Raw genomic sequence first — 26,214 nt, 5'->3', positions numbered from 1 at the left:
ATGCATATATTCAAGAATGTGGCATCTACCATTTGGGAACATTTGAATGAGACACGAGATCTCACAGGCATAAGGGAGGATCTACGCACCACAGGGAGGATGCATGAAACTTGGCCACAAGAGAGGCCAAATGGGCATGTCTTTTTACCTCGTGCACCATGGACATTATCAAAGCTAGAGATGGTGGCAGTGAAGCGAGCTATCACTACAATTTGTACTCCCGTTGGATGTATGAGGTGTTTGAAGGGGGCCTTCACAAAGAGGAAAAAAAGAGGTGTAAAGAAATTATATGGTTTTAAATTTCATGATTGGCGCAAGATGATCCAAGTAAGTATGACTTAGCATAATCTCTTTTTCCCTCCAAATTTGTGAGTGTAGAAGCAACTAATCAACCATCACTCATGTGTTCAGTTCATACTACCTACCAGTATTTCTCGTAGTGCATCGAAGGATGTGAAGGATTGTATTTACAAGATGGGCGAGCTTGTGAGGTACTTTATAGGATACAAAATGTGAAGCGTATCAATGCTCCATGCAAGGTTTTCATATTGCTAATATGGTGCACTTTTTTCTTTCTAGCTATGTGAGCTCAAAGGAAATAGATCCCACCACGCTTGAGGATGCTCAAGTTATGTCAGTGGAGGTGGTTTGTTTAGTGGAGGAGACCTTTCCATGTTCTATTCTCACAAGCCAACTACATCTCATAGTGCATTTGGTGGATGAGATTGCTATATGCAGCACTATACATGCACGATGGTTATTCTTCCTTGAGCGCTTCATGAAGACCTTGAAGGGTTTCATGAGGCAAAGTACAAGGCCTGAAGGTAGCATGGCCGAGGGTTGGTTGGTACAAGAGTCACTTGTATATATTTCTGAGTTTCTTGTTGATGTGAATGGCTCTCTCCCACGACTATGGAGAGATGATGAAGACCTAAGGATGACCTCTATTGTGCCTCAAGGGAAAGGACGGAGCAAAGTAATGGACACATAGTTGCTTAATAATATCAACCTCTTAGACTATTGCATGCTTAATAGTGATGTGATGAAAAGATGGGTGACAAGATACGAGTAAAGGCAAGAAGACAAGGCCCAAAGGGCCCTCTTTCATACACACCACGGATCTCATGTGCCACATTAGGAAAAAAGGGAGCTCATTTTGGGGCTCTGTAAGAAATTCACTATTTTCGCTTTTATCTCTCTTCTAAAATGTGGAAAAAGCAATAAAATACAGATATCTATCAGTTCAGGACCACAGGTGTATCAGTTCAGGGAGGAATAAAAAAGTCCTTTCAAATAATTGAGAAGATGCTGCATTAAACTCTCTATATAGATTCTCTCTCCAATAGATTCCGCATCTCTTTCGACAGTGGCCTCTCATAAAGAACCCATCACACCACCACCAATCCATTTTTTTTCAAATATTTGAATGGTTTCCATGAAAGATTAGATGAGTTTTATAAAAAGCAAACAAGATGAAGAACCAACCCTCATGAAATGGCTATGTGCAACCATGCTATTAAAGAAGAACCTCAAAAGAAGCAACTACACCATTTGCACATTGATTTAGAAGAAAAATATGCACTGCTATAGAAAAGAGGAAAGGTTCCGCTTGTGAATGATGAGCAAAAGGAAAACATGAGAAGAGCAGGCTCCCAACATAGCGACTTATGGTGCGACAAACAGATTTACCCAAAATGTCCATTGAGGAACTCGAGCCCTCCATTTTCTAATCTAACAACGTGTGATGCCAAAAATTGATATTTTTAATTTGGCATTGGTATTGTTTTTCTCTATGTTTGATAAGAGTTTGAGTATCAAGTGATAGCCTAGCAATTCTCACTTATTTCTATTTTCTATGATATTGTATGGGATTGAGAGGATGAGTTGAATGGCTCATTGTAAACACTATAGGTATGAATTATAAATACCTTGGTATGGGGTGAGAGTTATTTGTGTATTGGATATTATGGAGTTTTTAGAAAATAGGAAGAGTGAGTCATATAAAGAGGTGGGCTCATGCCCATGTGTTCCAATAATATAAGAGAGGCCACATGCCAAGCATGTGGAGGAGTGTTATGTCAAGAGGAATTTCAGGTTCTCTCTCTCTTGAGTCTCTTCCCTTTTCTTTCTTTCAAAGCCTTAAAAGTTCTCTCTATTCAGCTGCTCACTATGCACACATGGTCCATCTGTTTCTCGAGCCACCATGAATTCTTCTTCCCCTTTTCTAGGAAAAATCTATGAGGGGTGGATCGTTGATGAAGGTGGAGTCTTGAGGGAGCATCCTGCTCAGGCGAAATTAGCATGGGTGGAGGGTAGTTTTCATGACAGTTTGACCCCTGTTAGTGTTTTGCTCATAACTTTCTGCTTAATAGTCCAATTTTAATAAAATTTATATCAGCGCGAAGCTCTCTTTAAAGCGCATGTTTCTATGTGATCAGATATTGAATCAGATACTGCTGCAAAAAGTTATGAGTCTTTGTGTTTGACCGTCTGTTTTCATGATAGTTTTTACTCCCATCTAGTAAACTGTCCATAACTTTTTGGCCGTTTCTCTATTTCTTACGAAACATATATCAGCGCAAATCTCTCTTTAAGTGCATGTGTCTATGTGCTTAGATCTTGAATCAGATATTGCTGTAAAATGTTATGAGTCTCTATGTTTGACAGTTTTCATGACAGTTTTTACCCCCTTCCAGTAAACTGTCCATATCTCTTCAACCGTCTATCTGTTTTCAATGAAACTTATATCAGCGCGAAGCCCATCTCAAGATGCATTTATTTGTGTGTTTCAATATCTAATATCATGTCTTTACTGAAAGTTATAGGCCTCTGTGTCTAATGACAGTTTGTAGAGTGTTTTAAGTTGTGTAAAGGTGTCTATGAAGGAGGTGCAATGTTTCCTCGGAATCTACCCATCCGACCCAATCAGCCCCTTCAAACTCCTCGATATATATCAATTCATGTCATGTTGAGCTGCAAGATCTTCTTTCAACAACGTATCGCTCTTCTCTTTAGCGCAGACCGGCGGCTCATTGAGATTATGGCCTCTGCTGATCCTTTCCTTCTCCCTATGCTTGATTACAACATCACTTGGGATGTTACCATCTTCATTCTCATCTGAGGGAGGAAAGTATGGTGTGATATCTTGGCATAAAATCTTCTTTTTAATGTCCCATTCTCAATTATAAATATCTTTGTCAGTTAGTTCAAAAGCAGCAGGAAGTGAAGAGGTGCGTGAAGTTTATTACCCCCAACTTCATGTCACACAATGCTATTGAGGTTTGTGGGTGACGAGAAAAATGGAATGTATGGATACATTTCGACTCAACATTCAATTGCGGAAATGTACAAGACATTGTATGTCTGAGAAAGAATGGAGAAGGCACAAGAAATGTCTATAAATTTAGACTTGAAAGAGCATCTACAAAGGGAAATCAAAGAGCATTCAAAGACAAAGAATGAGCTACGGCGAGCAAGAATGAAGAGAACAGTTCTTGGAGAGAGACAACGAAGCAAGAGAATTCGAAACATTGCGGAGTTTAAAGCTGGCACTGAGGATGTAAGTGCAGAGTACAAAAAGCAAGGTAAGAGTACATCTTGTTTAGCCATTGTATTTGTATATATGTGTCTGTCTTGCAAGAAAGTCTGTAATATTGCAAAGTGTACTTATTGCAGGGAAATTTTAGGACCTCAAAAAGAAAACATTGATGCTAATTTAATTCCGGCTAAACAAATGAAGGGCATGAGGTAATGGTGGAGGGCTACTGTCACCATCACTCCATGCATCCGTAATGGTCCCTCCTAAAGATCCCACCTCATATCGTCGATGCTTCGCCTCCTCACGAGACGAGCATAGGGCAACATATGCGGGTGTGGCACTACATCATGTATCAAATTAAAACGGAATCATAACTCAAACACATGAACACCCATAGGTATCTTAATCAACCTTAACTCTTTAACACTTACCATGTTTACGGTCACATCCCATTCTCCATACTTTGAGATGTGATTGAGTGTAATTCTCCATGCATGATACATGTTTCCTCGACATCGATCACACATACATTTGATTTTTTGCTCCAACCACATTTCGCGATGGTGGATATTGAGGGATTCATCCTCACTAGAGCTACTTGTTGAAGATGAAGACATCCTACAGATAAACAACCCAAAAAATTTGTTCTTGCATGAGTTGTAAATGTCAAAACTTTGTGGAGTGTCTAAAAGCGTGTCTAACACCGTGTTTGTACTGTGGAGCATATCTATAGGTGTGTCTAAAATGTACTTTAGAAGCATTGATAGACGCACTTTTAGACACATAGTTAGATGCACAGATAGACACGCTTTTAGATGTGCAGACTGCGAGCTGATTTTTAAACCTACTTTTAGCGCGCTTGCTTTCCTTCATATACTTTTAGCGTCACACGACTTACTTTCCTATTAATAGACACAGCTTCAGGCATCCACACTTATCTCCAAGCACCCACACTCATCTCCAGGCTTACATAATCATCCCTAAGCACATAAGAGAAGAGGGTGAACAAGGAAGAGAAGAAAGAGAAGTAGCTTTGAAGAAGGACAAGAAGCTTCCATATCTCTATCCAAGGTAAGTCTCTTGGCAGTTGATCTTCTTTGGAAGTTGCTCTCTTTGGATTTGTCCTTTGTCGTATGCAAGGAACAGATGTTTTTTTGGTACTAGTGTTGTTCTTTTTGGGGTTGGGCGCATGCCCTTTTCAGTTTCTTTGAAAAAGGCATCTATCGGAGTGTGTCTATAGATGTGTCTAATAGCGTGTCTAACAGTGCATTTGTCTTTTGGAAAAACAGATAGCCACACCTATAGACACGCTGTTAGACGCTTCTATAGACACGCTCCAATAGTTTGTTATGTGTTTTCCTTCTCTTTCCCTTCCCCTTCCCGCATATTAAATGATGGAAATAAGTGATTGCATGAATGAAGAAAGGGATTGCATGAATGATGAAAAGGGAATGCATGATTGAAGAAAAGGATTGCATGAATGATGGAAAGGGAAAGCATGGTTGAAGAAAGGGATTGCGTGATTGAGGAAATAAGGGATTCTCTCCTTTCTCCTCTCTTTCCTTCTCTTTTCTCCTCTCTTTTTCTCTCTTATCTCCTTTCTTTTTTCTCCTCTCTTTTCCTCTCTTTTCGTCTCTTTTCTCATCTCTTTCCTTCTCTCTATTTTCCTCTCTTTTCTCCTCTCTTTCCTTCACCTTGTCTCTCCTTTTCCTTCTCTCTTTTATCCTCTCTTTCCTTCTCTTTTTGTCTCTGTTTTTCTCTCTTATCTCCTCTCTTTCCTTCTCTTTTCGTCTCTTTTCTCATCTCTTTCCTTCTCTCTTTTTCACTCTTTTCCTCCTCTCTTTTCTCCTCTCTTTCCTTCTCTTTTTGTGGTAATTTTCCTCTCTTATCTCATCTCTTTTTCTCTCTTTTTTTCTCCCCTCTTTTCCTCTATTTTTCTCTCTTTTCTCCTATCTTTCCTTCTCTCTTTTTCTCTCTTTTATGCCCACTTTTTATCTCTTTTTCTCCTCTCTTTTCCACTATTTTCCTCTCTTTTCTCCTCCCTTTCCTTCTCTCTTTTTCTCTCTTTTATCCCCACTTTTTATCTCTTGTTCTCCTCTCTTTTCCTCTCCTTTCTCCTCTCTTTCCTTCTCTCTTTTTCTCTCTTTCCCTCCTCTCTTTTCTCCTCTCTTTCCTTCTCTTTTCGTCGTAATTTTCCTCTCTTATCTCCTCTCTTTTTCTCTCTTTTTTTTTCCTCTCTTTTCCTCTATTTTCCTCTCTTTTCTCCTCCCTTTCCTTCTCTCTTTTTCTCTCTTTTATCCCCACTTTTTATCTCTTGTTCTCCTCTCTTTTCCTCTCCTTTCTCCTCTCTTTCCTTCTCTCTTTTTCTCTCTTTCCCTCCTCTCTTTTCTCCTCTCTTTCCTTCTCTTTTCGTCGTAATTTTCCTCTCTTATCTCCTCTCTTTTTCTCTCTTTTTTTCTCCTCTCTTTTCCTCTCTTTTCTCCTCTCTTTCCTTCTCTCTTTTTCTCTCTTTTATCCCCACTTTTTATCTCTTTTTCTCCTCTCTTTACCTCTATTTTCCTCTCTTTTCTCCTCTCTTTTCTTCTCTCTTTTTCTCTCTTTTATCCCCACTTTTTCTCTCTTTTTCACCTCTCTTTCCCTCTCTTTTCTCCTCTCTTTTCTCCTCTCTTTTTCTCTCTTTCCCTCCTCTCTTTCCTTCTCTTTTCGTGGTAATTTTCCTCTCTTATCTTCTCTCTTTTCCCCTATTTTCCTCTCTTTTCTCCTCTCTTTCCTTCTCTTTTTCTCTCTCTTATCCCCACTTTTTCTCTCTTTTTCTCCTCTCTTTTCCTCTATTTTCCTCTCTTTTCTCCTCTTTCCTTCTCTCTTTTTCTCTCTTTTATCCCCACTTTTTATCTCTTTTTCTCCTCTCTTTTCCTCTCCTTTCTCCTCTGTTTCCTTCTCTTTTCTCCTCTCTTTTTCTCTCTTATCTCCTCTCTTATCTTTTTGCTCCTCTCTTTTTCTCTCTTTTTCCCCACATGAAGCTTCAATAGCCTGACATTGAGAAAACAGATACAGACTTCTGTCACTCTAATTTAAAGAATGCAGGAGTCTGTAAATGCTTGCGCAATGTCAGGCTGTCACTGTATTTTTTCTTTTGCATCCCGTGATGAGAACATGCTCGGTGGTAATCTCCTTCTTTTCTTTTCTTCAGTTCATCATGTGACCAGGAAGCTCTTCAGCCTCACCTGATCTTTAGGATGCCATCGTTTGGGAGTTATATAACATTTTGGGGCACCCTCCCACTCTTGGGGAGTTATACACATACATGATGAGTATTACAAACACCCCCCATGAGTCGGTAGTACAGAATTAAAACCACCCCAACCCCACACCAGCTAAGATTACCCCAATGGAGTCGAGATAGCCCAGCCAGATACAAAGCCGAGCCCCTTCTCCCCCCCTGCGATTAGGAGGTCCTTCTGCCTCGTAGAGCCATCGACATACTCCTGTGCTACTGAGAGTCACTTCTCCAGCGACTATGAGTGGCCAACGTACTCCCATGCAATCGAGAGTCGCTTCTCCATAGCTACGAGTGGCCATTGTACTAGCTCGACACGACAGGGCAGCAGGCGTAGTAGCAGGGAGAGCGGTGGGAGATGCATGGCACAGTGCTTTGGGGGGGGTAGTGGTGGGGACGGGGATGATTCAGATGATGCAGACGTGCCAGAGGGTGATGGTACGATCTTCTATGACATCACTCAAACAGGAGGCATCTTGATGGATGCACGGGGGAAGGACATCATGGCCTTCATGCACTCTGTAATTGCTAACAATTACAAAGATTGCTTTATTCACTACTATAAAGACCAGCCAGAAAATTTGGTTGATGAGACCCTCGTTGTTGTTTGCTCTAGGTATCCCAATCCCCCCAATGTTCAGTTCACAGATAAAGAGAGGGAGGTCGACCACCAAGGGGCCAGCCCCACACCGCTCACAAGCATGAGTGGAAGAAAGCAATAAAGGCAGCGAAGGCGGACACCAGTCTGCAGCACGTGGAGGCACGAAGGATCCAAATGGAGCAATATAGAAGCGTGCATTTTAGAGCAGGGGGTGTTGAATCATGGGAGGCCCAATTTGTAAGTATCAATCTCAAATTATATTGTTTATGTGGTTTATTTGTACTAACCCCTTCATAAATTGTACTAACCCCTTCGCAAATTGTCATCTTGTAGCTTAATATCGTGGGCAGGTACCCTACTCCTATCGAGACAGCCTACCACTACCACCATCGTAGAGGAGGTACATGGAGGCACTTCTATGATGACGGGTTGATTACTAAGGAGCAATATATCCAGACTACTGGAGCACCCCCCTATGTATTTAAAAGTAATTAAATAATGTCAATATTGTAAGTAAAGATTTGATTTTTCATACATTGATACATGTTGTCCCTTGTTTATAGGACCCTGTGGTTGATCAGGAGGAAGAAGATGAGGAAGAAGGGAGCAAAGAAGGGGGCAAAGAAGGGAGCGAATAAGGGAGCAAAGAAGGGAGCGAGGATGCAAAGAACTTAGAATAGTTGTAGAAGTAGTGCTAGCTACTCTTTTTTGTACTTGAAGCCACTGGCTTGGCTTCATGCCTCTCTTGTATATACACTCCTCTTATTTTTTATACTTGAAGCCACATGACGTGGCTTGGCTTCGTGCTATATGTACATACAAGCACTTTTTGAGCTATGAATTAATATACACTCCTTTTATTTTTTTGGCTTTCAATTTCCTTGTGCAACGTTTATCGAATGCCTTGTGAACTAAACGTTTTGGAGTTGTAATGTTTTATTCGGAATTGTAATAGTTGGCTATAGACAATTGTGCTAATTAAAATGCAGGTGGCTGCTGTAAGAATTGAATTGCACAATGTGGAAATGGGATTCTTGTAACTACATAGCATACACAGCATTCTGTTCAACCACACAAAATTCTGCTTTTATTTAAAAAAAAAGATTCTATAGAGCGTCTATAGGTGCATCTATGTATGCGTCTCTCTGTTTTTTTTAATTTCTATTTGTGCGTCTATTTGTGCGTCTATAGGCACGTTTGTCTGTTATATAGATGCGCCTGTAGACGCGGGTTTGTAGATGCACTAATAGATGCGCAAATAGACGCACCCATAAGTTTTTTTTAAAGTTAAGGAAACGCATTTGTGTGCGCATCTGTGGGTGCTTTGTCTTGTTGTGTTTGCTCTTCCAAGAGTGTTAGTTGATTGTTGCTTTCTCTGCTTGTTGGTTGCATTAGAACCCAATCTCCTTTCGCCACTGCTATCCTTTTCTAGCTATTGTCCACATTCACAGTATTGGAAACTTCTACAAATGAGATTAGTGAAGTAGGTCTTCATGGCAAAGAGATACTTTGTACATCCACATCTTCACCAGGTAGAGTGACAGACCGTTTCCTAGCGGCACGACCAAAGTTTTTGATTGCCATCAGAAATCCTCACTCTAATACCTGCGAAGTCAAAGAAACACACACCAAAATAGTAAGACATTAACAAAAATGAATGAAACTGAGAACAAGCGAATAAAAGGTGAAAGGAACTTATTGCCTTGAAAGTTTAAGAGCATCACAACAACAGTGATGCAACGAGGAATGCTTGTCGAAGAGAGAATGGAATGGCTCGTGGTGGTGAAAGTAGAGGAATGCTTGTTGAAGAGAGAATGGCACCGGAGAACAAGAGAAAGTAGATGGTTGTTTTGGGTCTCCACGCGGGAAGGTTTCAAAATGGAGCTCTATTTCAATTTTGGGTCCACATCTCTTGATACGACAGACGAACTGTAAAATAATAAAAAACAAATCTTCTCATTAATGCCACACGCTTGTAACAACATAAAGTACTATTTTCTTTTTCATATTTTTGTCTTTTTTTGTGAAATTTCTACATTACGTTGGCCTCCTCCTCATTGGTTGAGAGACATTTTTCCGAAACCCTAAAAGACCCCAAAATGAGCTCCCTTTTTTCCTAATACCCTCAGCATCTAAGAGCACTTCCAAAGGATATTCATGTGGATTGGCTACTTGACGAAATGGAGAGAGTACAGAGAGACGAGGGGATGCATATCACAATGGAAGAATGGGAGTATACCAGAGGATGCATGAGCAAGGTTGGTATATAGAATGTTATGCATAAGTTAGGACCTTTCAACAATTTAAATTGCTTATTCAATTGATTTTGTCTTGGTGTAGTATACTATGTTCAATGCTATATGGTGTGAGGGCAAGCATTTTCAAACACGAGTACACTAGAGGATGCATGAGCAAGGTCGGTATATAGAATGTTATGCATAAGTTAGGACCTTTCAAAAATTTAGATTGCTTATTCAATTGATTTTGTCTTGGTGTAGTGTAATATGTTCAATGCTATATGGTGTAAGGGCAAGTATTTTCGGACACAACGGATTGATGATAAGAGAAACACACAAGATTGCGGGGTCATTGCTAGCTTTGAGGAAGCCAATGGAGCCATGGATGATTATTGTGGCCTAATCCAAGATATTATTAAGCTTGACTTTCGACGCTTCTTTGTGTATGTTTTGGATGTCAAGTGGTTTAAGGATCTGGTGAAAAGAGGCCCTAATGCAACAATCAAACGCCATTAGTGGCTTTGTAACTATTGACTCCATAAAGTTTTGGTAAAGCAAGAAGGACACACTAGTACTACCGCAACAATGTGAACAAGTACTGTACACATATATAAAAATACTCACTTTTAAATATTTGATACCTTCGATGCAAGGCAAATAACATGATTGTATTTGTGTTTGAATTAGGTTGTCTATCAACCAATGGTGGATAATAATAGGTGGTGGCATGTCATACCTATTACGCCACGTTCCAAAGTGATGTATAGTACATTTACTAATATGGAGCGTATGGAGGATGATCATGGCCATGGAGGTGATCATGATCGTGATACGAGAGAGGAGGATGAGATAGGACATACAGATAGTCAGCGTGCCATTGGTGATGTTGATTTCGATGAGCACATGAGTAGTACAAGTAGTAGTGGGCTGAATGTATTTAGTTTGGCAAGGGTTGATCTCATTGAGGATGAGATCGGAATCGTAGCCCATCATTGATATTGGCAAAACTGCTTTACATATTGTCTCATTCTCCTCACCTCACTTAATTTTTGTATATGTGGGTTAGCATTGATATTTTTATTAAAATTATGAATCATGGGCAATGTTTGGAAAGCAGTGATGCACATTTATTAGCCTGCAGCAAAATATCACTCTCTGTATTCTCTGTTGCGCGTTTATAAAGGCGTCTAAATCCGCATCTAAAAGATATTGCAGATGTGCTATTAGATGCGTTAATAACCACGCTATTAGACGCGTTGATAGATGTATAGACTCGCCTGTATTTTCACTATTCTATCTACGTCTATAGACGTGCCCGCTATTTTACACGTCCATTAGGCGCGTCTATAGTTGCTTTGTCTTGTTGTGAGCTGTCATGATTCCAATGAGGAAGGCCGCTTAGGTAGGAGATGCCCTAGAAAGTGAGCGAGTGGAGGTGCTACTCAATCCATGTTTTGTTAGGTGGCTTTATGTGTAGGCATACGACCAGAAAACATGAAAGATGTGAAGGATGCGCTAAAGATTCAAAGGGTGAGTGACACGTGGGAGCTTTCCAAGCTCCCAAGTAGCACTTCCCCTTCATTCTAGACACTCCATCGCCACCTTCTCAAACCTTCACCACCATCTTGATGTGTTTCATTCCTCGATAGAAGCTTAAAATCGAGCAGACAGCGCTTGCGCTAAGCTTACTCCGCCTAACCAGCACTTAGTAGTACAAACTTTGCATGCGGCAAGATATCGATCGAGCAAAGCATGAAAGAAGCATAGAATAGGTTCGAGAGCAGTACAAACTTTGCATGCGGCAAGATATCGATTGAGCAAAGCATGAAAGACGCATAGAGTAAATCGAGCAAGTTTTTTGCACAGCAAACCGAGCTTTCTGAGAAGAAAACAAGGCGCAGAATCGACTGCCGCTGATTCGTTTCAGCACAATGTCTGGCGTGTCGTTGGCGGTAGGACCTCGCCCCGGCACCGAGAGGCGCAATGAGGTTCAGGCGGAAAGAGCAAAACACGAGGGGATAGTGAAGGGATTGATGGGTTCTCTGAGGACGATCGAGCTACAGCTCGTGGCTTTCATCGTGGTCTTCTCTGCCAGTGGACTCGTACTGGTCGTGGATTTGCTTTTCCTTGCGTTTGTGACAATTTACGCGTACATCCTATGTCGCTTCGTTTTTCCAAGCTATCCATTAGGAAAAAAGGGAGCTCATTTTGGGGCCTTTTACGGTTTGGAAAAATAAGCTCTCAACCAATCAATAGAAGGCCAACGTAACGTTGAAAATTCATGAAAATAATAGAAAATAGAAAAAAGAAACAATACTTTATGTAAGTACAAGCGTGCTACATTAATGAGGAGATTGGTTTTTTATTCGTAGAAGATCTTTGGACAAGAAGATAGAATCTAAACTGACATTTTATCTGACAAGATCCTTCCCGCTTCCACCTTCCTTTGAATTTTCAAATGTTGTGCCGCCTTTCGTGCGAAAGGTCTACCATTCTACACCATTGCCTCATTGTGCAACAGCCTTCCTTTTCCAAAACTGCTCCCTTGATCCTGTTTGGCGTAGAGTAAGATGTTTCTCGTCAACTGTCTGTTTGCCCACTTTCTCTTTCTTGAAACTTCAAATTGTTATCTTAGTTACATTACTTTGCTATTGTTACAGATTCAAAAAATCTCCATGGTGAACCAAAACCACGGCCGTTCTTGTGCAAGACCCTCTGTGGATGATAATGCTACGAAGGCAGAATTATACCAAACATCCTTACCCCGTCGACCTGCTTCTTCTATTTCGTCGGTAGAGAATTCAAGTACAGTCAAAACAGAAGGAACTTGGGAAAGGTTTAGTGTTTCGAAAGGAGCATGGGTGCTCATGCAACCTAGCAAAAGAAAAAGACCCCAGACAAAAAACATTTTCTTGGCATCATGGAAGGGAAGAGTACGAGATTTTAAAATCACCAAAGGGAAGATATTCGTGAAAGAAGTTTTGATTCAGCACGTGTACATGCATAAAGAACTTGTCTTGCGAGACTATCCAAAAAATCTTCCGCAACACAGGCCTAATTGTATATTTTTCTATTGTGGTTTTTTCCTTCATGAGGTGTATGGATTTTTAAGATGAAGCTTTCTCTCTTAACTTATTGACATTCTTGTGTTGTTTTATTTCAGATTTATATCCTTCATCGTATGAGACATGGCAAAACATCGATTGTATTCTGGGATTTATAGATGTTCTGCATGGATCGATAGGAGAACAACAATACCAAGGTCGATGTGCAACAGAGCTAGCTCAATCGGGTATATTTTTTACTGATCATTTTTATCAGTTGCTGGACAAAGCTAACACACATGGTGTATTAATAAAACAAGACCTTCCGGCGTGGAATTCGGTGGATTGGCCTCACCCACATTCTAGTGTTACAGAGGCATATAGGGCGAAGCTTTTTATAGAAGTACAGAAAGCTCTGAGGCCCAATATTGCCACTAGGATAGTAAAAATTTCTTTGTGCATGCCTCTCACAGTTTTTGTAGACTTGTTTAATACCTTTCCAGTAAAGGTTTCAAAAACAATGTTCACAGTTAAAGCAACAAATTCGGCATGCATGCCACAATTTTTGGATAAAGGTTGGGATAAGAAGACATGTAGTTCAGTGTTTTGTGAGGTGGTCCAACCTTCTATGCAACTGAAGTACATGGTTGCATCGCAAAATTTTATTTTCTCTTTTTATTACAAGCGCAGTCGAATGCTAGGCTCAAAGCTTGTCCCAATGGACCAAGATGAAGAGTCGTTTGGTGCACAAAATAAACTTATTGATATTGATGTTCTTGAGAATGGTGATGTGGTAGCCAATATCTCGTTAAGAGAATGTTGCTCCCTAGCTCAATTACGCAGTGACATTCTGTTTGAGACTGAAGGTTCTATCTTAAACGACTTTTTATTTATCTACAAGAACAGAAAGGTACACCATCTGATTTATCATAGTCTCTATAAGCATTGCTATTAGTTTAATTTACCACTCTAATTCATATTGCTTTTTTGCAGTTACTCAGAAGAAGAGAGAGCTCAGTTAAATGCAAAGACATAGAAAATTTTAAAATTGAGATCACACATACTCCATAAAGAAAGGTTTTGTATTCAATCAAGTAAGATTTTGTACAGAATTGTTTAGCTATATCTGTAGAACATATTTCTAACATCCATTTTCTATTTATGTACAGTTTCATCCAGAGGCTGCTCTACATTTTCTGGAGGATCTTCTCTCTGCTGCTCCATCCTGTCTCCTCCACTGCCCCAGAAGCCTCTCTTTGCTGCTTCTCCACCTTCTCCTCAACATCAGCAGCAGGTCTTTGCTCCTGTGTCTGCTCCTCCTCAGCACTCTGTGATTGCTCCTGTGGCTTCTGGTCCTCAACATTAGGTGCTTCATATGTGGGATCAAGGTGTATGACACCTTCTTGTACTTTAGAGCTTTCACCCAGCTCCATAGTAGCTGCTACAATAGGTTTGGGGGAGGCATAGCTCAAAAACCTCCAAATTGTATGAGCTCTAAAATTATGTACATAGTTGGGGCTGAAGCTATCCTCTTTCATCTGCAATGGCAGAGAATAATTTAGAACACTTTGTATCATTATGAATTATCTTCAAGCTAAATGAAAAGTATTTTTCCTTACCGGATCTGGCTATTCCTTTTCAAAGTAGCTTGAAAGTATATATTTTGCATTGATCAGCACCCTCCATCCACAACTACTTGAATCATTTTGTTGTGGTGTCTGTACAGTTAGAAAAAAATGTTAGAAACTGTGAGCATCAGCACAAAACAAAATTATTCAATAAGTTCAAAGACATAGCATTTAATAGACTTTTTACCTCTAGACTTAATGGCTCTATTGAATCCAACAGAGAGACATTTGGAGGACAATGATCCAATGCATCTAATAGCCTTCTAATACAACTGCAATATGTATAATTTAGTTAGTATGGTATCAAAATAATGAAGTTTTGAGTTCAAAAAGCACACACAGTACTTACAATTTCAGCTCTCTGTGTGTGTTTTTTAGAGAGTTGAATAGAAAGCATTGCTTCTGCTGGATGTCAATAGACACAAAACTCCAGTGGTCACTGCATAAGGAAAAAAGCATAAGAAAATGAAAGGCTACAAGAGTTCCCAATATTAAAGAAGAATCTTAAAAGAAGTAGTCACCCACATACCTGCTATGATATGGAAGTAGCAAAATGTCAATTACTTCAAAATTGCAGTGTGTTTGAACCAGCTGGAAATACTCATGGGAGTCTCCTTTGCATCTCTTAATCTAGAAGAAATGGCTGGATCAACAATATGGACTGTATGTTGTACAGAGGGATGAAGCCAGCTTCTCATCATGCTGCATAGGATCAGAACATAATTAGGGTAGGTTATAAAAGAGTTACAAGGAGGATTGATTTGCAAAAAATGTAAAATTTAAAGACACTTACTAGAGCATTGCAAGAATGATAGTATCTGAGCAATACTCATTCTTGTTAGCCAATGCTGCTAAGCATTGTTTTGTCAAATCAAAATCATTGACTGAAACTTCATCCTCAATATGTACAACTACATCAGGGCCCAGCTCCTTCAACCTTCTATGTATGTGTAGCTCCTTCTTTCCAGTCTCCACATCTATAACAGATTTTGTTTCTTTTATTTGCTGCTTCAATGAGTCCTCATAAGCAGCCTTCCCTCTGGTGTTCTTTGAGTGTGTTACCTCAACAACCTTTACCTCATCAACCTTGACCTTCCTTGTAGGTGGAATTAGCAATATATCTCTCATTTTGATGTCCTGCCATTCCACAGGATGAACCAGCTTGTCATATCTCCATCTCACTCTGGACAAAGTGTTGAAATCTTTGGCCATCAAAGTCACCCTGTGAGCATGGGCTGCTACAAGCATTGCATCCTCAAAATATTTCTCCAGGTAATCCTCTGCCATTTCCTGCAAGGAAAGAATGGCAGTTCTATTCCACCTGAACCCAAGGTTCCAACTGTCACAAATTTCTCTCACCAGTCTTTGAAAGGGTGCTTTGGGTATTGCAAAACCTATGGCTTTCTGTTGCCTCCTTATTTCCCTAAGCACACCTGCACCCTTATTCAATCTTTTGGCCTTTTGCTTGAGCAAGCTCATTGGCTTACCCTTCCTGCCATGTGAAGCTCTTCCCTTTGGAGGCACACTAAACTTCTTGGAACCTGTCCCAGCTGCTGTTGCTGTAAGACCTGGTCCTTTGCCAACTTGCCTTGCAGTTGATTTGGTTCTTGCCATCACTCTGAAAAACTGCATACAAAGGATTGGAAAGAGATCACAGACATGAAGAACATGTTCTAACAAAGAAAAGGCAATCACAGGGGTGGAAGAAGCCAAATAGAGAAATTTGCAATAAAATGCGATATGAGCAGTTTGGAATTTCAAACAGGTCCACATCGCATTTTGCTGCAAATTTTTTAAATGAAATGCTGGTGCACTCCTACAGTGATTTCTATGTTTCTCCAACCAAATACAGTATGAATGGAGGTCATGCAAGAAGATCACATGCAAATATCACACTTGAAGATCTGCATTCCTTCAGTGATTTCTCTGTCTTGGTTTGAGCCTATGCATTTCCATACAGGATGTAATTTTTCTATTTTAGGCAAGAAGATTGCAGAGACTAAGGGGAGTCACAAAACCAGACATGTTCTCACAAAGAAAAGGCAATCACAGAGGTGGAAGAAGCCAAATAGAGAAATTTGCAATAAAATGCGATATGAGCAGTTTGGAATTTCAAACAGGTCCACATCGCATTTTGCTGCAAATTTCTGAAATGACATGCTGGTGAACTTCTACAGTGATTTCTTTGTCTCTCCAGCCAAATACAGTATGAATGGAGTTTATGCAAGAAGATTACAGCTATGGAAGTCAAAAAACCAGAACATGTTCTCACAAAGAGAAGGCAATCACAGGGGTGGAAGAAGCCAAATAGAGAAATTTGCAATAAAATGCGATATGAGCAGTTTGGAATTTCAAACAGGTCCACGTCGCATTTTGCTGCAAATTTTTTAAATGACATGCTGGTGCACTCCTACAGTGATTTCTATGTTTCTCCAACCAAATACAGTATGAATGGAGGTTATGTAAGAAGATCACATGCAAATATCACTCTTGAAGATCTGCTTTCCTACAGTGATTTCTCTGTCTTGGTTTGAGTCTATGCATTTCCATACAGTATGTATTTTTTCTATTTTAGGCAAAAAGATTGCAGAGACTAAGGGGAGAACCCATTGTTACTGACCTGGAATCTATCTGTGGATGTGCTGTGCTGCTGAGGAGTAATCTGTGCTGAGGATGATTCTGTGCTGCTGGACAAGATGCTGATGCTGCAGAGTATGGAGGTAGGGAGGCAAGAGAGCAGAGACTGGAGGGCAAGAGTTCTAAAACAAGATACCACAAAGAAGTGCAAATAGAATTAAAGAATCACTAAATCCCACACGTGTGGAATCTAGTCGTTTTTCACACGTGTGGATGGGACCCAGATCTCTTGGAGTTTGAAATTTGGCACGTATGAAAGTACACTTTATTCCTTGGAACTTGTGCCATTCATGATTTCATCATCAATACCACAACCACTTTTCCCTCCCCTGGATTCCAATCTCTCATCCCTGCCACGACTCTCTCCTGATCCTTTCTCTCTGATCCTTTCCTACCCAGCACACTCCATCCAGACTGCAACCTGCCTGAAGACAGTACTGCCAGATCTCCAGGTTACCTAGAGTGCAAAGTTCAAGCTAGAGAAAGAGCAGGAGATTTACCAGTGCAACTCAATCAGCATGGAAAAGGAAAAAAAAGGTCCGAGTTCTAGTTTGGTTTCAATGTTTTTCAACATTTATTTCTTCCATCCATTGGATTTTCGATGTCCCAATGTCTTCACTCAGCTCCATCCTTCTTCCACAATGTGGTAAATCACCCAGAAATTAGATTGTAGGTTGATATGAATAGAAACAAGAAATTTGCAACAAAATGCGAGGAGAGTGGTTTAGAATTCTCTAAACAGCCCATATCGCATTTTGCTGCAAATTCCTGTTGTGGACTCCTTGCTCATGAAAAGTTTCACTCATTCCATTTTTTCTCTTGCATATGAGATCATAGTGTCCAGGAATCACTGAAATGAACCAAGTGCTTGATTTGACATGCACATGAACAGAACTTGAGAATTTGCAACAAAATGCGAGGAGAGTGGTTTATAGTTCTCTAAACAGCCCATATCGCATTTTGCTGCAAATTCCTGTTGTTGACACATTCCTCATGAATAGTTTCACTCATTCCATTATTTCTCTTGCATATGAGATCATAGTGTCCAGGAATCACTGAGATGAACCAAGTTCTTGATTTGACATGCACATGAACAGAATTTGAGAATTTGCAACAAAATGCGAGGAGAGTGGTTTACAATTCTCTAAACAGCCCATATCGCATTTTGCTGCAAATTCCTGTGTATTATTTGTTTCTCACTTCTACCTCATTAATTTGCTATCTTTAGCCCTGTGGAAATCTTCCTTGATGATGAGAAATGTTTTTGTTTTGGAACAGCTGGCTCCCAGGCCCCACCTTTCAAGAGGAAGCTGGACTTTTCTGCTGCTATAATTAGACCACAGCAATCACCAGGTGAGTGATGAGATGTCATGAAGGAATTATCTGGTGATATACAATGCATTCACTGATTGCATATGTCAGCATATAGAATTCATAGTATATAAGTTTTTGAACAGGCAAAAAGAAGAGGCTGGAGCAAAGTGCTGATTCTTCCATCAAAAAACAAATGGAACCAGAAGAGGACAGTTCTCCAGATTTGCTCCTATTTGAGTTTCTTCACAAATGCAAGGCTCAGAGTAACTTCCATTTATACCACAGTATTTTCAACATAAAGTTCTCAATGAGCTCTGTACTGGAGCAGCACAAAGATTTTCTTTCAGACTATTGGGATGCCTTCAAAGAACTGACAGAGGCAGGAAGAATTGTGGGAGGTGAAAAGGTTTTTGTGCACCTTAATCATATTGTCTCCAATGACAGGCTGAGGTACCATGTGAGCAGAAGATTTGACAGCCTGCCTGATCACTATAAATTCAACTATACTTTGCACACCAGAAAGTGCAGAGTGCTGGAGGAGAGCATGGCATTTCTTATGTACATTGTCTTCAGTCAGGAGTCTTTGGATGAACAAGGGCAGGAAACAGAAGAAGAAGACACATCTGAAGCTTCTGAAAAGGAGGATGTTTCTTTGGTCTCTGAAATGGCAGAGCAAGAAGAAGATATCAACCTTCAGGATGAGGGGCTGCAAGTGGCTGCTCTTGACCTTGTTCAACTGAGGAAAAAAACTCTGAGGGGAGTAGAGCCAGTTGAAGATTTTGATGTTCAGAGCAGCAACTATGCAGTGCCCATGCTTCCAGGTGTGTTGATTGGTGGAAAGGATTATGTTTTCCTCCATGATATAGAGTGTATGTTTGATTTGAGGGAGGACTATGCCATTTTCCTTATTGCCCAGGCTTCAAGGCTTGACAAGGAGGTTGGCATAGAGGATGACCATTCACTTCTGGCTTTGGAAACAATGTTTGATCCTGTAGAGGCCCTTTCATTTTGTTTCAAAGAGGCTGAAAACTTCCAAGAGCCAGATGAAGCTGCCTTCCAGCTCACACAGGAAGCTATGAATCTCTCAGCTCTATACACAGAAAAGACTAGAGAAGAGGCTGTACAAGAAGGGAGAGGGATAAATCTTTGGAAAGATGAACTGCTTGTTGCTGATGAAAATGAGAAGGTACTTCAAATCATATACTTTGACTTCTTCTTAACTTTAGTTTTGTAGGTTGTGTATTGTCTCACTCCAATCCTTTGATATGTTGCAGCTACAAATTGAGGATGACACATTCCTCCAGAGATCAAGTGGAAGCAGGCAGGATGGGTTTCGCAAAATGTCAGGCCTAGCTCATTATATTCATGATCTAGGCAGTGCCAAGATCTTGATTTACCATAGGCAGTTGAGCAACAATGGAGAAGCCATTGTTTACTTCCTAAAATGTTTGTCCAGGGCTTTAGGTGGACATGCTCTTTCATGGCAAAAGGAAAAGATCATTTTGATAGAGAGGTTGTCTGCCATAGATATATTTGGAGATTATGTGAATAAGCAGGCCTCTAGGGCCGCTTACTTTTTGTCTTACACTTCTTATGCATTAGGATGTGGTGTTAAGGACCCCAAATATCTGGAGGGCTATGGAAAACACCAGCTCGTAAGGTTTCGAGAGCCACCCATGATTGCATCAGGCCACACAGTCCAAGAAGAGGAACAGGTGGAGAGAGCTGAAGAAAAGGATAAAGAGACAGTCGACATCAAGCCAATAAAGAAGAAAAAGACTCCAATCAAGATCAAAAAGAGAGTTCCGATGAACAGGCCCTGGGAGAAATAGGATTTAGTCATCGAATATAGCACAAACATTATATTAAATTTGAACTGATTTGTATAAAGTCTTTGATATCTGGTATGATCTTGTATAAATGATTAATAAGTTGATGATGAAATGATTTGTACATTTACATAGAGTGGTGTCGTTAAATATTAAATGAACAATATATTGAAATTGTAAACAAATTATATTAAGTTCAGATCATATGTTTCACATTGAAATTTTTTTCATGCATAACACCAAGAGTCACTTGTTCCACTAAAAAAATTTCTATTGAATGAGTTTGAAAACATGTGGACATAACACCAATAAGTTACAAATGAGTCCTATTCATGTTTATTTGTCCATTTATGGTTTCTAAATATCTTCGATTCCCTCCACTGTCTATGTCTCTCTGCTGCAATTGAATTGTCTAGAGCTTGTCTTCGTCTTTGCTTTTGGGCTAGAAGAAAAGCAAGCTTGATTTTGGAGCTAGCAACTTTTCTTTTAGCATGCAGCCTTTGTAGTATGCCTCGGTAAAACATTGGAAGACTTCCTTCAGACTATTCGCCTTCTGACTCCCTCCATAGTGTTGTGTGTGTCTAAAAAATGCATTACGTGCCATGTAGTGAGACTTCTCCATGCCTTGGGTAGACCAAATAGCTGGGCATCCATACTTTTTGACAAAATAGGGAAGGTGGTTGTATATGATATGCTGTAAGACATAAGAATGCATAGTAAGTAATAAAAAAAAAGAAGATCACACTTAAGTAAAAGAAAAAGACATAACCTTACCATGTAGTGAGTTATATTGCAGGTTGTCCACGCGTCTTTCATTGACTTTCCAAAATGTTTAATTGCCTCCTCAAAGTTCTTGTAATCACTCTTTGTCCATGTTACTTTGTCACAGAACATGAAGAGTTGATCAAGAGACCTCCACACCTCTGCCTTCCTATTTCGTGCTTCCCCATCTGCCTCATGATCTTTCACAGCATTATGGACTTGCTTCCACAATCCATAATTAACCTTTGAAACTGCTCTACCTTGCCTTACTTGCTTACTGTGTTTGGGTCGAGACAAGAATCTTCTTGCCTTAACGCCGCCAATAGAGGGCTTGATTGGTACCTCCTTGCCATTGGTAGACTTTTTAAAATCCTTTGTGATTTGAACATCTCCTCCATGCAGACCTATATCGGATAACACTTTTTCCAATGCTTGAAGAGCATCCTTTCTATTTTTTTCGGGACGGAGTTTCCAAGCAAATCCAATATATAAAAAGACCAATTTCTCAATAATTCGACATAGACCATGCAATGTGCAGATGTGAACATTACATAGTGGAATGTCCAGAATGGCCTTGAAGTCAGGGTCAACTTTATCTCTATTAGGTGCTCTCTTCCACCATTTTGAATCCATTACTTGAGCTGATTCTTTGCAGTAAAGACAAGGAGACTTTGAGTTGCCTCCTTTACTAATGTTATACATGCACTTAAGTGTTTTAAGATCCCCGGCCATGTGCCACTCTACTTGAAAATCACCTTTTCCTGCAACATGGAGATTCTCGCCTTGCACTTGTCTTTTGATTATTGTTGGTATTTCCGTGTGATGAAACACCCAATCTAGTGTTTCATGGTCTTCGGTCTTCACCTATGAGATTATAGAAAACAAAAGTATTACTATATCAGATTTGAAAACAATGACCAAAATCAAGTATAAAACAACCCATGATCATACCTGGAACGAGCCTAACCACCATATGTGTTTCTCTGACTGCACACTAAAATACTTCGAACTCGCTTCAGTCAATGATGTATCAATCGCTCCATTCATCAATGTAATAGTAACTCTTTCCATTTTCTTTTCCTTTACAACCTCACACTCATCCAGTTTGATAACAAATTTCAAAATGCCTTTGCACTCCTCAAATGTTATTCCATAAAACTCGACCATTCTTTTTTGAAGTTGTTGCAGATCTAAAAATATATTGTTTTCTAGAATTCCTATGTGGAACTCATGTGGAATAAGGAGGATGTGGACATGTGGAAAAGAGGGTCCCTATGCGCTCCATGTGAGGAGACTCTTGACTTTCTCAATATTTTAAGAGTCTTGAGCATCTTGTGATGGGACACATGGCAAGAGTAGCCAAAAGGACATGGATGGTGACATATGTGCTTATGTGATTGATGGAGAAAGGAATCTACATGCAACAATTGTAAATGGGTGAAGGAGGGTAACAAAATCTCTATAAAAGGAGCCCTCCTCTCCCTTGTTCATCAATCTCTTCCACCATTAGGCCTCATGTTGCTGTAGCTCTAGTCTCCTCAAGCGTCTTCCATGAGCCTTCTCTCCCTCTTGTAGATATTCTCTTATGTAGACTCTTGAGTCCATCTCTCTCTAGTTTATTCTCTCTCTATGAGTAGTCTTGGAGCTTCCGCTCCCTCTTGTATGTATGAAACCTCTTCTTCTCCCTTGTGTTTGTAGTGTTGGAGTGGATTCTCACTCTATTGGTAATGAAGGATCATACACAGTGGTTCCTTTAACACCATGAAATATTTCTTCAATATGGATATATTGCCCAATAAATTCATCTATACTTTCATTCAAATGACCTCTTATCCTCCACACGGTTGTTGGATTTGGCAGTAAAACTCGTTTAATCCTTTGATCTTTCAAAGTTGAGGATATCGCATGGAAAATCAAACTATATCCCTTCCTGCTAACTCCACTAACATCAAGAGCCTCTTGGATTATAGTGCCATCAACTTGATTATTGGATACAAAGTCCTCTACAACATTGCGTTTGACTGTTTTGTATTTTTTTTCCTCAATCAAACCTTTTGCTACACCGCAAGAAAGCAATCCTTTCATTTGTTTAACAGGAAGAAGGTTCGGGTCCATATTTTCTTTTGCAGGCTCTAATAATTTCCTATAATAACAACACAATATGACTATATTATTCAACACCTCCATTCTTATTTTGCGACAATCAACGAAATAGATATAGTCTGGAAGAGAGCCTTTTTGAGTATACAAAATGATAAATTTCAATCTAACCTTGCTTCCTGAATTCGTCGCTTGCATCCACCAGTCCCAGCCTTCAAATTTGCAATGTTTTTAATCTTCCTGCTACGTTGTCTGTCTCCAAGCACGGTTCTCTTCTTTCTTGCTCTTGTCAACTCTTTTTTACTCTTTGAATGCTCCTCAATTTCATTCTGCAACTACTGCTCCAATTTTGCACGAATGGCTATCTCCTCCATCTTGGCCCCCTTTTCTTGTAGGTACATCATTTTATACGTTTCCGCAAATGCAGACTGCGCTGAAATATAACCAAGAAGTCCATTTTGTCCATCGCCGGCAAACCTCAGTAATGTGGTGGGATTGACAAATGGAGGTGTAGAGTTTTTTACTTGACATTTTGGATATATGCTTCCATCGCACCATAAGTCAATATGTTGAAGCCCTTCTCTTCTCATATTTTCCCGCTGTTGAGCATTCAGCACCGTATCCTTTCGTCTTTTTTGTGCTGGAGCATATTGTTCTTCCAAGTCGATGTGAAGATGGTGTAATCGCTTCTTCTCAGATAGTGACTCACTAGTATCGGCCATTTTTTGTGCTCCTCAGGTTGCGAAGTTTGTTTTTCAATCTCATAGTCGTTTTGTAACATGAATCGTGGAAGTGTGGCGGTATCCATGTGAATATTTTGAAAACTTGCAATCACTAAGTTCAGTGATGGACTCTTAATGAAAGACCTACGTCGGCCAAAGAGATGCGGAATCTTTGGTAAACAAAAAAAAATCTAAGAGGATATTTAATACAAAATCGTGTTAGTCAGACAAAAGATTATCTTATTCCTTTTTGAATTGACAGTTCTGTAGTCCTTACTGACAAATCTGAGCCACGTTTCCGTATTTTACTATTTTTGAGGTCTTTTAGGAGAGAAATAAATCAAAAAATAGTGAATTTCTTACAGGGCCCCAAAATGAGTTCCCTTTTTCCCTAATGCCACGGAAGGAGCACAGATGGAGGTTTTCCATGGAAGCCGAATGTTTCAGTTGTATATAGTCGTAGGCACTCTGATTGGGCTTTTCCTCCCCCTCGGGTATGTCTTGGCGGGTTTTGCACGAGGTGATCAACGCGCAGTCAGGGCAGCAACGCCGCATCTCTTCCTCCTTTCTGTTCAGATTCTGAGCGAGAACGTCATCAGCGGCCTAGTTATCTTCTCTCCGCCCGTGCGCGTTATTCTGACGCTCCTCTACACTACCAGACGCATTTTCGCCTTATACGATTGGGTCGTTGAGGTTTTCTCCTATACATATTTGCCACCTGAACCAAGACTCAAGGTTGTCTCTTCCCTCGAAAGCTCTCCGTTCTGCCATCGCTGAGCAGTATCCGATATTCTACGTCCATTTCAGAGTAGGACATTGGGTGAGTGTTGCATTATCTACAAGCATCAAACATGGAATCAATGAGGGTTTTGTTGTGGGAAGCTATGTTTGTGCTCATTTTTGCAAACGAGACCTGCATTGGGTTGTTTCTCATCGGCTTGTTTCTGGGCTTGCTCATGTGATTTTTGCATCCCTAGAGTCTTAAGACGTTTTGCACAATGGAAGTCCTATGCAAACTCTTTTGTTCCATCATTCCCGTAGCTCGTACAGCTTCAGAAACATAACCTCGTCGGTTTCATAACAACCGTAAACCCCGAAATATGTAGCTAAAATATCCTTCGCTGAGGTAGAGGATTGTAAGTGTTGGGCCGTTGGAGGGATGAAGTCGTTACTATGAAGATTAGGTTGTCAAGAGGGACTATGGTTTTGATGTGGGAAGGAACGGCATTGTGAGACAGGTAATTTGACAAGGATATCATGTTCGAAGCACTCATCAGAGCTGATCACACTTTCACCAAACTTAACACTAGAATTTGTAAATTTTGTTGCTGCAACGATTTCGTCTTGACCCATTAGTTATTATTGCTGCAGGACTTTCTCTGGGTGTGGTTTGGAAGATGGTTGGCTGTGGCAAACTTCATTTACTTCAGCATTAACATGTTCTGCTTCGTGATTCCAAGATTCCTACCCAGAGCTTTCGAGAGGTACCTAGAAGCTAAGAAGCTTTACAAAATTTCTCACAGTGAGGAGGTAGCAGGAGAGGGGAAAGGATAAAGAGAGAGTCCAGGCTGGGCATAATTCTATCAAATGTGGACACGAGTCACGTAATAGCACTGGTTGATCTGTATCGGTAAAGGAAGAGGGTGAGGGGAAGAGGAAGCATGAGAAAAAGAGTCCGTAAACAGCGTGGCCAGCTATGAGGTTACGACACAGAATGTTTGTTTCGATTTTTTCAGTGGTGTATATATGGTTTAAACTGACCATGCGCCCATGTAGCAGTTTTCACAGTGCTGCTGTTTACCTTCCAGTTTTGGTGTACCTTCAACCATAGGAACGCCTCAACTTGGATTTTGCACTCTCTAATGGAAAAGCTGTAATATGGTACTGAGCTTCGTGATGCAAGGACTCTCTCAGTCTCTCTCTCCGAGTCTCCTGCATTCTGACCTTGCCACGGTTATTAGCTTCATCTTGCCATCAGCCTGGCTCCTATCGCTACTGTTGGAAGCCTGTTTTTCTCAGAGAAGAGATCAGAGGTCTTATGGATTGTTTCCTGAACGTAAGTACTTTTAAGATTTGATTCAATGAGTACGGCTTCCTAGGCTTATCCTTTGCATTTGCAGTACATTGGTAGTGGTCTATCAAAGCTAGGCTAAGAATTTACACAACTCCAGGGTGATCGGCTAATACTTTGGAGGCGTTAGCTCTGGGTGTGAGTGAATCAGCGTTCATATTATCAGAAAGTTTGATAGACAACTCAATGAGTAAAAGCTTGATTGGTAAGGCTAAGAATATACACAGCTCACTGGGTGATCGGCTATACTTTTGAGGCTTTACCTCGGGGTGAGTCTCAAATCAACTTTCGATCTATTCTCATAAGCCCACCAACTCTCTCTCTCTCTTTGTGCATCGCTCTGTCGCCCCACCCCCCCCCCCCGCTCCCTCTACTTAGCTTCCTCTCCCTCTCTCTCTATCCTCCCTAGCGTCTCTCCCTTGTGCATACCTTGCTTGATGAAATTTTCCTCTTG

General features: G+C 40.3%; 2 protein-coding genes across 2 annotated transcripts; both read left to right on the top strand.

Annotated features, from left to right (window-relative positions):
* On the top strand, positions 1-11,570 carry LOC147881727 (uncharacterized). The gene is made up of 4 exons (XM_087401237.1): positions 1-327; positions 412-491; positions 580-646; positions 11,520-11,570. Exons 1-4 carry the CDS (start codon positions 1-3, stop codon positions 11,568-11,570), a joined length of 525 nt encoding a protein of 174 aa, XP_087257363.1.
* On the top strand, positions 11,430-25,243 carry LOC147881726 (uncharacterized). Its single transcript, XM_087401236.1, has 3 exons — positions 11,430-11,838; positions 24,091-24,424; positions 25,061-25,243. The coding sequence occupies exons 1-3, from the start codon at positions 11,585-11,587 to the stop codon at positions 25,241-25,243; spliced, it is 771 nt and encodes a 256-aa protein (XP_087257362.1). The 5' UTR covers positions 11,430-11,584.
* The last annotated feature ends 971 nt before the right edge of the window (positions 25,244-26,214 follow it).

This window comes from Dipteris shenzhenensis, chromosome 30 (genome assembly GCF_047967505.1).
Source record: "Dipteris shenzhenensis isolate YYH24624 ecotype China chromosome 30, Dip_SZ_1.0, whole genome shotgun sequence".
NCBI lineage: Eukaryota > Viridiplantae > Streptophyta > Polypodiopsida > Gleicheniales > Dipteridaceae > Dipteris > Dipteris shenzhenensis.
Note: the sequence above shows the minus strand (reverse complement) of the source record. Positions and strands in the feature narration are given on the sequence as shown.